The sequence below is a fragment of the Desmodus rotundus genome, chromosome 11 (assembly GCF_022682495.2).
Source record: "Desmodus rotundus isolate HL8 chromosome 11, HLdesRot8A.1, whole genome shotgun sequence".
Classification (NCBI taxonomy): domain Eukaryota; kingdom Metazoa; phylum Chordata; class Mammalia; order Chiroptera; family Phyllostomidae; genus Desmodus; species Desmodus rotundus.
In genome coordinates this window covers 11,718,057-11,733,448 of record NC_071397.1, presented here as the reverse complement: position 1 = coordinate 11,733,448, position 15,392 = coordinate 11,718,057, and the positions used below count along the sequence as shown (strand labels likewise).

Here is a 15,392-nt window from a genome sequence, read left to right as displayed (position 1 = left end):
TCCTTTGCCAGTCAATTTACTCAGTTATTTGGTTCCTCATAATTCATGACTTGAGCCTCCAACTGTTCCTCCCTCCACCTTATATGTTCACACCCAATGAAAGTAGGAATGAGCTCTGAAAACATTGTTTGAATATTCAATATCATAAAACAAATGAAAAAGGCCTGAGTATTCAGAAAAACACTCAGCTTCATCTGGACATGTTTAAATAAGACCTTCAGTAGAAGAGGGTGCTGACTTGTATACAGACTAGCCTACATGTCATCAGAGGGCCCTAATGTGTTTATTCCATTACCAATATTAAAAATCAGAGACCTACCTCGTCCACTCCGGCCCACAAATCTCAGATCGTTGAACCTTGCGACTTGGTTTTTCATAACAGCAGAGGCATTTCGGAGCTCAGCAGAATAATTTTCATCATTACCCGCCATGACAGTAACCACAGTCCCATCTGGTACCTCTCCAAGGGCTACCACCTACGTACAACAGGAAACACAGCAGCAATAACGGCTCATCAGAAAAGCTTAAAAACTAAGAATATATTCTCATTGCAAATATTGTTCCTTATCAGGACTTGGTGCTCTGCTGCAGTAATGGCAGACAGGAATGAAGCATCTGCATATGAGTTAAGATGCCACTTCAAACAGACCAACGTTTCAGGGCCCACCCATTTCAAAGGCAGGCAAAAGTTTCCTTCATTTGTTGTTGCATTCTTCACCAAATACATGTACATTTTTTATTAAATCCCCATGTTAGGTTGTCCATAGGAATTATGCCACAGAAGGAAGGCTGATGCTTCATCTGCAGATTGCACTGTACATATTCAGGCACTGCCTGTCTGCAGCCTGCAGCACCCCGAGGTGTGGTCTCTTCCCAATCACAGGCTGGCAAAGAAAGCCTAGTCAGCTATATGGGAGAAGACATTTAGGTGAAACCTTGGAATTCCTCCCTGTATGGAAGCCTAAACATGGGTATCCAGGACTACATTTCATATCCTTACTTTGGGCTAGATGTTCAGCTTTTAATCATACTGCAAATAATTACTACATGTCCATTCTGCAGTAGGACCCAGTGGAGTATACAAAACCATCAAGAAGCTTAAAGTCTAGGTGTAGAATAAAGACAAATAACAGGCTGATAATAATCACTGACAAATGAATGGTACATACAGAAAATACACTCTAGGCCAAACTCCTATTCTGTCTTTGTCCCATCTGCCATGTTAGAATGACACATTTGCTTCCTTAAGCTTCAAGAGTTAACCTTTGGCAGATTAACTCAGTCAAGTAAGGAAGGACCAGAATAATCAGTCTTTGAGGCTAACAAATATTTTCACTGCTCCCAGGCTAAGGATCACACTTTTTTTTTTTTTTTTTTTAACCAGGGTCAGCTAACTTGCAAATGGGTGGCTCTGATTAGCACGGAGCCTGGTAAAAAAATGCTGGTGCAGAGCCTTTGCGGTCACAGGTAAAACACAACACTCTTAACCCATGACCAAGACCCTGCCCCTGGATAATGCCTTTTCTCTCAACTAACTGCCAGGATCATATATTCAGATTATTTCCATCTCTTCCTCATTCAGCTTCCAGATGCCCTCGTGATGACTGAGCAATGCCTCCAGCTAGAGTGCCCCACTCTCTGACATTAACGCCCACACGTGCTTGCCTATCTGGCAAATATCCCACTCCGCTTTCTCCTACTCGTAGTGCTGCCCCCTCCACCAGGCAAACCTAAGCGCTAACTCCATGCTCCCAATACAATTTGTACATGCACTCATCAACGGAGATTTCTCAGACCGTGAGAAAACAAACACTATAACCATATTTTAGGGCTTAATTTCCCTTACCCGTGAACCCTAGCCTGACCCTCCTCTACTACACCTTCTGCTCCAGCCAGGAAAAAAAAACTTGTCGATATAATTTTCACCCTTCATTTTCTCATTATCTGGTTTTCAATTTCGTTCCTTCTTTAGCACTTTGGTATTCAGTTTAAAATCCTAAAGCTTTCCTTAAAATACAGAGCCCACTTCCACACCACCACACTGTACTCAGGTGATCCTCATTTCAATGTGCATATATTAATAATTTATCTACTCCTTTTGATATACTTGCCCAAAACTGTGAGACTCACTCCTAGGAGTACAGATTATATTAAATTGGAAACTACAAGAGGGAAGGGACTTTATCTGTCTGGTTCAGCACTAAATACCAAACTCCCACAAACAGTGCCCGGTACAGACTAAGCGTTTGATAAATATCTTTGAAACACATAAGTGAAAGAGCTTCCAAAAGAGCATCAAGTCCCACAGCCTTCAGTTGTGAGACTACCAGATAAAAAACTCTAAGAGAGAGAACCAATTAAAGGTTGAGTCAGCATCCCTCGCTAGCAGCAATATGCCCTTGCTCCCAACTAGTTTTCTGACAGCTTCTTCCATCCCAGGGAGGGAATCGTGCCAACTATCATTTACTCATAGTATTTGGTTACTCCACTCAATCTGAGAAGATTTCCAGGTCAAGGGTAAATCCCTTGAGAACATGACTTCCTCCCTGCGTACCTGATCTAGTGCCTCAAGTGGCGGCTGACTACAGAGGCAATGCTGTACCACTGACGGAGGCAGTGTGCTTTACAGTTTCTCGACTTCACAATGCCAAAAATGTGAACATTTGAAAATACTGAAATAATTGACTATGTTTGCCAGGATTCATCTGAATGTTTGACATTTTTTACACTCAGCATATTGGGTTTTAACACCTGCTGTGTGGCTTTCTAAATATGGAACCAGTAAAGTGTATGAACAAAGGCAGAAAATTGTACTGTTTAGAAGAGAATAAATGCATCAACATTCAAGAGGCTCCCCTTTTTTCCCACCTCTACTATGATCTCATACAAGTAACTTCATCTCCAGGAACTACAGTTTTCCAATATAAATTGGAAATAATTATTTTAAAGTCTGTAAAATGTAGAAGATACTATATAAGTATAGAGTGTAATTATAATGATGTCCTTTTTGAAAGACGAGGAGGCTAACTTCTGTTCCAAGTCTGCTATTTGGTAAACACAGGCTTTTATTTACGAGCATCCTTAAAGGATGCAACTGAATATGGAATTCTTCACTTCATGTCCTGAGACGTTTTCTGTTGTTGAAAGATAAAGGATGACTGCTGATGGCTTTTACTCCAGTCTGGCTAAATTTCAGAAAAAAAGTAAAGAAATCTGCCCCAATATGAAGATTTTCAAGAGCTCTGGGACATTATTATTTTACTGCATATTTTTAACATAATGGGGTTTTTTTAGTTAGAAGAAAGGAAAATTGATTCAATATGGGAAAATATGAAAGAAAAGATCCCTAAGAGTGAAATACATAAATCCATTTTACTTTGTTTAGGCTGCATAATAACGACCACATTAAATACTAGTTATGTCTTATGTGTTACATTTAATAACAAAACAAATAGACAATCACAAATAGTGAGTCTTCTACAAGGCTTAGAACTTGGCCTTTAAAAAAAAAGCTAACTAAAAAGATTTAGTGACAACTTTCCCTGTTATGGCTGAACTCTATTTTAATGGCTAAATATATTTTTTACCTGCTCTGTGTTCTACCAAATCACATTGCCTAATGATTTTCTGAGGGAAAACTGGGGGGAGGGTGTACTGTTTTTAACTTTATATCAATTAGAAACATAATTATATGGTTGAATTTTTTTTTTTTTAAAGTAGACCTCTGAAGCTAAAAAGTTTCCCTTGGAGATTCTTAACTGTGTTTATCTAAAAGAAAACCAAGAGGCCCTGGTCGGGAAGCTCAGTTGGTTAGAGCATCATCTGTACAGGCCAAGGTTGCCAGTTCCACCCCTGGTCAGGGCAATTTCAAGAATCAGCCAATGGCCCTGGCCACGTATCTCAGTTGGTGAGACAGTTGTCCCGAAGAAGCACCAACATTGCGGGTTTAATCCTTGGTGAGGGTGCAAACAAGAAGCAGCCAGTGAACGCATGGATGGGTGAGCAACAGATCGATGTTTCTCTCTCTCCCTCAAATCAATAAATGAAAATTAAAAAAAAAATTTAAAGCATCAACCAATGAATGCATAAATAAGGGGAATAACAAATAGATGTTTCTCTTTCTCTAAAAAAATCAATAAAAAATAAAAAGAAAACCAAAAGAATGAAGAAATGTTTACACATTTCATCTATACAAAACACAAACAATGGAAAACATTCTAAGGGGCAGAAAGAGAGAGCAGTCAAAAATCACTCTTTAACTAGTTAGGAGTAGGCACACATTAAAACGTATTTCCATAGTACCCAATACAAAAGTTCTGCTCTGCAAATAATCTGTGATGAAATCTTAGCAACTACATTTCTAGATGTTTTTAAAACATAAAATCTATAACTTCAAGAAACTTCATAGGAAAGAGAGAAGTAGTTTTATGCCCTTATATTTTAGACTTGAGAAAGAAGTTCCTTTATTTAGCGCACCTCACTACGACTAGCATGTAAATCACATGAAGCTTGTACAAAATAAGAAATATTTAACTCTAGCAACGCTACTGAAATTTTGTATGAGACTCCTTATGATTAAATCTGTGAATTACTCAGATAGAGAAGCAATGAAGAATTAACTCAGACCCTTAAAACTGTTTTTGTGGTCTTATTATACGGAAATAAAAATTGCCCATTACATTTCCATGAAGAGAAGGCTAGTCTTAACTAATCAATTACTCTTACAGACCAATATCATTTGGCACATTGTACTTGCAGCAAAACTTAAATATAATTCTTTTCCAAGATAGAATCTGATCAAATCTTTTTGGGGAATACAAAGACAGGTAAGGAAGTTATCGCAATAAGAAAAAATGTTAATCCTATAGTAATTAAAGATAACTTTAAGTAAGCTGTCAAAAATTTTCACAAATATCACAATTACTTTTTCAAATTTAACCTAGAGTTTAGGAACACCCAATTAAATTGTAGAGGAAAAAAAGTAGATACAATATAAAGTATCACTTCATACTTTCTAAAATATATGTCAAAGAGAAAATTGATGGGAAGTATTTCAGTTTAAGCCAAAAATTTATGCGCCATGTTTCAAGCTCATTTAGACACTCTGAAATTTTTTGAAAGGATACAAACAGCAATGATAAAGGACAAAAATAATGAAAAATATCTTATGCTTGTTTTCGAAGGTAAGTTTTCTAAATTTTTTTTAAATATTTGTTTTCCATCTAAAAGTTTTATTTCAATTACCTTACCAATAAGTTTTATATATTCAATCTTAACATTTTTAACTTTATTGTATTTAAAGGCATAACACAAAAATGTGTGTCTTAACACAACTTGAAATTTATTGTTTTACATAATTTTGCATAACAATTCATAGTAGGCTTTAAAAGGTTTGAGCAGGTTTAATAATCTGTTTTTCTTTGTTTAAATGTAATTACATTAAAAAGACACAAACATAAAATCTGATCATTAAATATGTAAGGAAAATACAACTCACTAGTGTCAAGTATTTGTTAGTTGCATACTTTTCTGAAAATGGGCTAATGATGTTGAAAAAATTATCCTCAGATAGAAATTGCTCCATCATTTTGAAACCCTACTTATGACAAATCCTGAAAGCTATCATTAAACACACAGAATTAACTGTGAGTAATAGATCATACATCTAAAAATGTGTTGTCTTCAACATTGCCAGAAAAACATATGATACTGGTAAGTATATGGCCCAGTGTCCTCTAACTTAAAACAGCACAATAGCCTCGCAGTACTTTTTGGATATATATCTGGACTTAACATTTCTGCACAGTGTTTCAGCTTGAAGGTATTTAAAGCAACTGAGCTATGAACCCTGAACAGCAGGCTCCATGGCGGCAATGCTGACAGACCCCTAATTACAAGGGTGCTCCTGAATGCATCGTTGACATACTCTCTCGCTGCTTCTATCTGACCTTTAACTAATGAGAAGGATTTGCAAATTGCTTTTTTGTCACTAGAATTTCAAGGACAGAAAGGCCTGGGGATCCTCTAATAGTATACCTTCACTATTTTAAGCTTTCAGTGAAATACACCTGAAAGAAATGTTAAAAATATTTATTTCCATTTCCTTGACACCTGGGAGGACGGAACATTTCAAAACTGCAGTACTTTGTTAAAAATACAATGCTAATAAACAACTTTACATATTTTAAACTATACTGGTTGTTGCTGCATTTTTAAGAGCCGAGTATAAACAAATTAAGTATTCTTGTATAATCCCCAAACAAGATCAGATGAACAACACATTACTTACAACTTAATACAATTGTCAATATCATTTTGAAGCACTACTTCAACCTATCAAAACACAGTCCATTGAATCCATTTGATTCTCTACGTGGCGAGTTCAGTATCACAGACGTAAAATATAGGCTCAATAAACATTGTATTGATTTGAATATCAGATTTCTCAACAATTTAGTTCTGTTTGTTTTTAAAATATATTTACTTGTCTGTGTGTACCTATAACACTGTAACACTGTAATTTACTTTGTACATGGCTCTAACTATCATAGCCAAATTGTTCTCACCACTTTTAAAACTGAGACCTCTTCCTATTATTTCTTATAGATTTATTTGACTATGTTGCAATGGTAGAAAGCCTTACTGTTCTCAGGCTCTTGCCCCAAAAGAAAGGTAAAGAGAGTTTGTTGTTAATAACATTCAGATGAAAACATAAATTGTTGTCTATGCCTGGATGTTCCCAATATTTACACATCTTTTTCAGCAGAGACAAAACTTGTATATTCAGAGGATCTCAGCTATCACCTGCTATTTGCATTTTGTTAAACACAGGTATGGGGGTGGGAAAACATTGAGAGTCCACGTTTTAGGCTAATTCGTTTTTCAATTAATATAAATCAAATATTTACTTCAGTATGGCCATGTGTTAACTATGGCTTTGTTTGCTGGTTACAAGTAAAATTAGTCTGTAACTGACAATAAATATGATTAATAGCAAAGAAAGCAATTTCTTTTCAAAATGACTTTATAAGGGTAGTGCAAAAACCTGAAGACAACCAAAATCCGATAATAGGTCAGACTCAATTGCATTCTACCTGTATGCCAAAACATCCTTTCTATCTAAAATACTAATGCTCCAAATCAGTTCAGCACCATAAATGTAAAAGAATAGTTCAAAACAGTTCTACCTTAAGCATGTTTAGCAGAACAAACGGAATCCAGACCATCAAACATGTAAATGGTATCTTTAAAAATGTAGGCACTTTTCCTTAAATTTTCACATATCCTGACCGATGGCATTGTGTAAACAAAATAGCTACTTATTTGTATATGCTGTTTTCATCCAGGTTTTTTGTTTGTGTTTGGGATTTGGGGGTGGGGTGGAAATAAGTGTCCACTCTTACAATAAGGCTAATCAGGAAATTCTGGGCCCTTGGACGATGAACACTGTAGAAGATACCTCTTGTACAGAAATTTAAATTTCTACAATATTCTGAGCTTTTCATATTTCAAGAAGAAAATAACCTACAAAGTGGGTAGTTCATAAAAGGAGACATACATTTCTTAAGCCAAGTGCAAAATGAAACTTGCCCCAGAATGCATCATCCTCTTTCCACAACAATTTAATCCGATTTCTGTTCTGATATAAAACCTAGCGAGATAACCAGCTCTAACGGACCTGGACTCCTCTTTCTTCCCACCCCACCTACCCACGGAATCTGAATTGAAGCCTGGCGGGGGATGGGGCCGGGAGAGGTGAGGGATCCACTACTGGGAACTGCCAGTGGCCCGTGGGAGTTTGGCCCCAGGGCCCCAGTGGAGAACCTGGCACGATTCCTCCTTTTCCTCCCTTACCCTATGGCCTTGCCACCCTGCTCTCCATAGATCCCAGAACCCAGGGGTCCTGGGCCAGACTGGGCCGGAAGCGGCTTTGGAGTCTCTTCTCCGCGTCTGGTTCACCGCCCCCTCCATCCCGGCGTCTAGTCCCCGGAGAGAGGACGGCCCGGGAACCCGCTACCCTTGCACCCAGCTCGGCCATGGGGGTTTCCGCGTCTCCCCCTGGCGAGGGCTGCCGGGGCAATCTGGGTCACATAATGACACCCACCGGGCTATGCTAGAGGCCGGGGACCCTGCACCCTCAACCTGCGGAGCCGCTACCGGGGACTCCCGCTGCGGACACCCGCCCTCAAACTAACGGGCCCGGCGGGCGGAGGAGGCCGCGGAGGGCGCTCCCAAGCCCCGGAGTCACTCCCTCCGCACCCAGGCCACCGGCCACAGCCTCCTACGACCTTGTAGAGACGCGAGGGACCTTTGGGAACCAAGTCCTTTAGAAGTAATAATAAGGCAAATCCGCAGAATTTCACCTTGGATTTCAAGGCTGGCGAACCGAAGGCATTTCACAGATTTCCCCTCGAGCCCGCCAGGCTGGGAGAGGCGGGGAGCTCGGTCCCCCCAGGACGAAGCAGAAACGAGCCCCCGCCCCCTCCGGGCCCGCGCCTCCCGCACTCGAGGGTCTGCGCCCGCGGTGCCCCGGCTCCCCCGCCTCCCGGCGCTCGAAGACCCCGGCGGCCCCGCCTTCCTCCCGGTAACGGGAACTGCAGCGAGTCTGGGAGCCTGGGAGCCGAGCAAATACCCCTGTCCTTTCTGTCCCCCTCACACGCTCCCCGAGTCCCGGGGTTTGCCTGCGACCCTCTCGGGCACGGGCGTTGCGGCCCACGCGCCGCAGCCGGCGCCCTGCCCCGGGCGCGAACTCCTGGCGCGTCACCTCAAGAACACGGGTACCCGAACCCGGGATAGGCCGGGGCCCCTGAGGCTCAAGCGGGTCAGAGCTGGGGGCACCGAGACGGGCGGAGGGGCGATCGGCCGGGAGGGGAGTGGGCAGGGGCGCCGGGAATCCTGGGGAGGGCCCGCGCGGGCACCCCGCAGTGCGGGACCGGCTGGCACGCCCTGGGAGGAGGACGCGGGAGTCAAGGGGGAAACGCCGGGGATCCTCACACCCCGGGTGGGGGGCGGGGGGACGATGCAAAGAGTGGACACCTGGAGGCTCTGGGGGGAGGGGAGACAGCTCGGAGGAGTGGGTTAGAACTTTGGCCGGGCGGCTGGAGGGGTGATGAACGGGCAGAGGGGACAAGGACTGGCGTGGTGGCTGCGGGCACAGGTGGGAGAAAGAGGGATCTGCGCGGGGGTCACCGCGCCCAAGCCCGCTGGGAAATCCGGAAAAAGAGGGCCATCCTGGGGTCCCTCGGGTCAGAGCCCCCAAGGTGTACCGGAGGCCTGGGACGTCGTCCGGCCCCGGCCCCCGCGGGCAAGGAGACGCCGGCGGGCAAGTCCCGAGGCGCCCGGCCGGGGGCGGGGGGCGGCTGCAGCTTCTTACCTTGAAGGCCACGGGCAGGGTCTTGTTGCAACGCCAGTGCGAGGGCAGCACGGAGCACAGGAAGTTGGGGCTGTCAGTACGGACCAGCTCGGCCGGGTGGTCAGCTATGATCTCCACCATGGTGCGGTTGTCGTGCGGCGGCCGCAACCGGGGCACCGCAGCCGCTGCTGCCGCCGCCGCCGCCGCTGCCGCTGCCTCCTGCTGCTGCTGCTGCTGTTGCTGCTGCTGTTGCTGCTGCTGCTGCTGCTGCTGCGCAGCCACCACCGGGCTCACGTCGCTCATCTTGCCGGGCTGCAGGCTGCTGGAGGGGGGGCTGAAGCGCCGGCTGGTGCTCGGATCTACGGGAATACGCATCACAACAGCCACAAGTTAGCGAAGTGGCCGGGGGAGGGGGAGGAGGGTGGAAATGAGGGGCGAGGAGGAGGAAACTGGGGGGGGGTGGAGGCGAGACGGGGGAGAGGGGATGGAGGTGATGGGACTGAGGAGGTGAGAAATCAAGTTCGATGAAGCCGACTGCCAGGCGGAGTCTGAAGGGGGACAGCGGTGGTGACTCGGAGAGGTCGGGTTGGCGGGTGGGGACACCCGGGAGGCGCGGATCTTTGCAGGAGCCTTTGGAACACTCGGGGTGGCAGCTGCGAACGGGTGCAGGGATGTGTTTGGCCCGGGGAGGCGGGGGTGGCTTCAGTTTGCAGCTTAGAGTGGGCTCCCTTGGGGCACCGCGTCCTGGGTGCGCTGGCGCCCCCTCCCAGTTCAAGTCCGGCGGTGGAGGCGAGTGCGTTTAGTCCTGCCCCGCGGCCGGCAGAGCCGCGCGCAGCCCGCCACCGCCGCGCCGCCCCGCGCGCAGCTGCTCAGCGGCAGGCGTCCGCGCCACCGCCCGCCGGCTCGGGCTGCTACCGCCGCCTCCTCCGCTCGGCCGCCGCTCCCCCCGCGCCGGCTGCGCGCTCAGATTCCTCCCGCGGCGGCTGCCAGCCCGGCTCCCCGGCGCGGCTCCTTCCTCTCCCTTCTCTTCTCCCCCTCTCACCGCCACCTCCTTGCATCCACTCCCTCCTGCTATTTGCAAAGCTCCCCTGACCCTCGCGCTTCGAGGTGCCAGGAGGTAAGTCTCAGGCAGCGGATTTCGGGGCAACGGATCTTGAGCATTCGAATCGCAGCCGCTGCCGCCGCCCGCAGGCCGGGAGAAGGAGCCCCCTGGCCGCCGTGCGCAGCTTCGGAAGCCGAGAGAGGCGGCCCTGGTCTAAGGGGATCTAGCCTGGTCCCGTCCTCTCGCTTCTCCCCGCCTCCCCCCCCGCCAGGGCAAGGAACCCCCTCTAGGTCCGACGAGGTTGAAGCGGAGACGCCAGAGAGCCGCCGGCTGATCTGGCTGTCGGTATTTTTCGCTGTAACTTCAGGAGAGGAGGCAGGAAAATTCTTGAGCGTCTGTGCTGACTTCTCGGCACTCCTCACCCTTCCCCCACCCCGCCCCCCACCTCTGCCGTAGCGGCTCCCGGCGGGGGGCGGGGGGGGGGCCAGATTTTGCAGGGTTTGGATGTCTTTTTTTTTGTCTTAAGTGACACGAAAAATGGGGAGGGAGTCACGCGTCAAAATAGTTTTTAGAAACTCAAGTGGGTGACTGGACAGTTGTTGTTTTTCTTTTTTTTTCCCCCCTATATTCAAACTTGTTGTTCCTAGAGAACAAGTTGAGTTGTTTTAAGGACTGGAAAACTGTCATCTTGGTGATTAAAATAAATTGCAAAAACCCTTGCTGGAGAGAAACTGCAGCAATTTTCTATCAATTTAAATATTTTTATTAAGTCTGTTGTGCATCTAAAACTACGTCCTAAACCCGTAACTTCCCCACCATTCCCGGGGAAAAAAAGTAAAAATACAAAATAAAATATTCAAAATGTTTCAATGGCTATTTATTTATGTATTTATTTCCCAATGTGGGTTTAAAAAGCGATTTTGGATCCCCCAAAAAGTTGTGGTCGAGAGGATGAAGGAGCGCGGAAAAAAAGCGGCAGTTTTACCTAAAATGTGGTTTTTGGAGGCTGGGATTTCTAATGATTAGGTTTTTGTGGTTTATATAGACACGACTCTGGCTGCGGCGACCATTACGCTGATGAGAGTCAGAAGCACGTGGGTGTCTCCCACCGGCCTCAGACTCTGAGCCTTCAAAACAAATAAAACAACGTGCGGCGCCCGCAGAAGCCGGGAAATCCGCTTGAGGCTATTGCACCCCTAAGAAGGGGGCACCGGGCCGGTTCCCTCCGCGCCGTGTACTGCTACGTTCCTTGCTTACTGTCAAACTCCTTCGAGCCTTCCAAAGCTTGAAAACGTGTTTGCAAAAAGAATCAGCGGTTGTCAAAGTTTCCGAGATCCCTAATAGAGTAGCTGACACAGTAATAAGTGATTTTATAAATAAGTGAAAAATTAGAATGCCTCCACCTCGGAGCGTGAAGGAAGGAAGGTAGTTGAGACATCACTGATCTCTCCCCATCTCATTTAAAACAGTGGACGGGCCCATTAATTGGCGTTTTTATTGCCCGGCGCAAACGCCGCTCTCACCCGAGCAGCGACCTGCCCGACCCTCCTCCCTCTCCGTGGTTAGTTAGAGCACTGAGCCCACCTCTGAGCCAGCGCTGGGGTCTTCGCCTTTGAGCGGGTGTGGAAGAGCTTCGAGAGTGTGCGTTGGGGTGGGGGTGGAACACAGAAGAGGGGACCTGGTGCCAGTCACGGGTTCTGGAGCCCATTTCAAGCGCAAGATGAACTTGAAGGGCGGTATTTAGTTGAGGGATTTGGAGACCAGGATTGCCCTCTAGAACGATGTGCGCCCGCCATAGAGGGGCTTTCGACTGCGGCAGCGATGGAAAGGAGGAGGGTAGCCAGGCGCGCACCCTCGCGAGGGGTAAGGATGGGGTTCGGGAGACATTGCCCCGTCCTTCCTCTTTGGGGATTTATTTGGACATCCCCTTTCTCCATTCACAACTCATCCGTCTTCCACTTTCCCACTTTTTTCTCCACGTTCCCGCCTCACCCCCAAAGTCCCCCACAGACGCGAGTCTGGTCGCCTAGACTCTCCAGCCTCCTCGGCTCTCCCACGGCCGCCTTCCCCCCTTGTTGGCTTGGAGAAACCTTGTGCACCAGCCACTAGGGCACCCCCAGCCCCACCCTACTCCTCGATCCCGGACTACTGGCCTCCCGGCCTGGCCGCCGCGGGCGTGTGAGTACACACTTGTGCAGACGAACCGGACGCGCAGCGAGGAACGCAGTTGTCTGCTGCGCGTGCGATTTTTAATTATCTTTTCCGTCGCAGGGGAGAGCTCTAACCCCGGGCACCGATGCGCCTCCCGAGCGCACCAGGGCAGTCTTCCCCAGCCGCAGGCTGCGGACCTGTGAAGGAGAGCCAGGCTTACCCCTCAGACACAATAATAGAGATAAGACGGCATCCTTTACTCTCCTGCCTTACACCCACTCACAAGCACTCAGACACACACTCTCGAACATCCACACATCGACACTCTTAAATATACATATACACATACACAACACATGTACGTGGATTTTTTTTCTTCCTTTTAGCTGGGCACTTTGTTTTGGGCACACGGTATACACTAACAAAGATCTCTGACTTGTTCTGTTTTGTTTTTTAAAGGTGTGGCGGCTGCAAAGGAAGGGAGAACTTACAGGAAGTGAATTATTTCTGTGGTCAAAGGGAGATAGAAATTCAGTAACTACCAAAGTAGGTTATATGCCAGTATATCTGGGGTTCTCCTTATCATCCCAGGAAGTCCACAAAACAGGGAACTCCCAGACAATTTGAAGACGCCAAGTAGTAGTCAATATTTCAAATATGGGCGACCAGACGAGGCTTTTTTGAATGAGATATTTGAGGGTATTATTAATTTCAGTAATCACCTAGGGGGCTTTACCTCATTATTCCTCAATTGCTTTATTCCCTTTTCTTTGTTTTACTTGGTGGATAGCAAAATATGCAGGCCTCAATGGGAGTACCTTGGCTGGGGATTTTAAGGGCAATTTAATCAATGGTGAATTATTTATTTGAATTAATCATATCTGGTAATTCAGTTTTAAGGGCTTCCTTGGGCATCGTCCCTCCATTTCACATTTCAGTGGAACTAATATAAGCAGCTCTTGGAAGTTACTAGTCTTGGATCCCTTAAAATATCCTAGAGTTATTTATAATGTGGAAATGAAATTTTCCACCGAATACCCTAACAACATTTCAGGTATCTGGCACAGAAATTTTCAGTCTCCTTTAAAAATACCCTTTTGCTGAACATTCACACTTTCAACTGGAACTCACTGAGCCTGGAACTGATGATGTCTTGGCTCAAAGCATTATACTTAAAGGAAGAAAACATTTTTACAGACCCCTAAACCAAACCTCTCCTGGTAATAGGAGGCACATATAAAAGCCCTGAAATTTCACATCTGTGTATTTTGTGCTATCGTTTGCATGATCTCACTCAGGTTCAGATTTTCTTCACTCCAAAGTATTTGGAACAAATTAACCACTAGATTCCTGTTCAGAACTGTTTACCTTTTCTGTTGTGCGTTATGGCATAAAAAAAGAACACACAATTTTTTTCTGAAAATGTGGCTACTCCAGAAGATACAAGCACAAATTTCCCCATTCATGTCCTTTAACACTTAATATAACTGCTCAGTAACAACACCTGGTGAATGAAATCTGAAGTGATCAAGCTATTTATAGCAAATCAAAGAATTGAATCCCTAAACTGGGAACAAAACCCCTGCTTCTTTCATTCGGATTTCATCTTCTAACCCCTATACATTGTTTTATACATACGTTTTCTGGATGAAATGTGAAAAGGTCACCGGAAAATCTTCAAATCGTTTTCAATGGGCCAGCTAATAATGTCGAATAACCTTTCGGATGTGCGATGGAAAGTCATGGACATATTGATGAGCCCTAAAGTTTTGGGGTGTCCTATGGAAAACTTTCTAAACAGAACCAACTTGACAGAGCTTTCCCTGGGATGGTGCCGGGTTAAGGGTGCGTAGCCCTTGAAGAAGTAGTTCTGCCAAAAGAACAGGCCTTGCCATACTGCCTACAGCCCACGGGCCAAATCTGGCCTGATGCCTATTTCTGTATGACCCAAAGCTAAGAATGGTTTTTTGTACTTGTTAATACTTAGGAAATTTCAAAATAAGAATAATATTCATGTCACATAGAAATGATGTCAAATTCAAATTTCAGTGTTCACAAATAAAGTTTTATTGGAACACAGCTATATTCATGTGTTTATGTATTGTCTGTAGCTGACTTTGCCTAACACAGCATAATTGTGTGGTTATTTCGAAGACTGTATGGCCTGTAAAGCCTAAAAGAGTTCGTATCTGGTTTTTAACAGGAAAATTTGCCAGTCCCTGCCCTAAAGTGATAGGGATGCCGGACCCTGGCAGAATGGGACAGCAGAAAGGAATAGATATTAAAAGAAGATGTTGGGGGGGACTGTGTATGCGGTCCAGATTAGTTTTTTAAAAAGTGAAACATGCATCATTTAATGTATTATTTTCCATATAAAATGTTAATCATTTAGACTAGTATTTTTCACTAAATAATTTTGGATGTGCCAAAACAGACAGAAAAGAATGAGGAGTGAGTGCTGTTTCCTGGTCTCCTGAAGAACAGTTGTCTTATCCGTCTCTACATAGCAGCATTTCCATCGTCCTTCGTAGTGTGAGCACATTAACCACACGGTCGAGAAAAAGACTAAAAAAAAACTTTGATGAGGTCTGAACGTGAAAAAAAACAGGCAAGGTTTTAATAAATTTATTCCATCTGTTTTACAGGTGATTACACAAGAAACGTAAACAAGCTTACCAAGAATTTTCTGGTACACAATATTTTCACGAGTCCTAGATACATACTTTTAAGACAGCTTGATAACTTAAGTGATCCCAAAGCTTTCTGAGATGTTTTCCATTTTAATTTTTTACACGGTTAAATACTGCCTGATTTGTTTTGAGCTCAATAAATTTTTCCCCTTGTCAA

At 45.2% G+C, this 15,392-nt stretch overlaps 1 protein-coding gene across 7 annotated transcripts in view; it reads right to left on the bottom strand.

Moving 5' to 3' along the window:
* The window catches only part of RUNX2 (RUNX family transcription factor 2), a 315,354-nt gene that overhangs the window by 218,042 nt on the left and 81,920 nt on the right, over positions 1-15,392 (bottom strand). For 6 of the 7 annotated variants that reach the window (XM_053913595.2, XM_071219668.1, XM_053913599.1 and 3 more), the window contains 2 exons: positions 9,374-9,711; positions 320-476 (listed from right to left, as the gene is read on the bottom strand). In XM_053913595.2, the coding sequence (XP_053769570.1) occupies positions 320-476; positions 9,374-9,711 (495 nt within the window). Of the gene's footprint in view, positions 1-319; positions 477-9,373; positions 10,831-15,392 lie in introns of those variants that run through there. The other variant, XM_053913600.1, reaches the window with a different exon arrangement.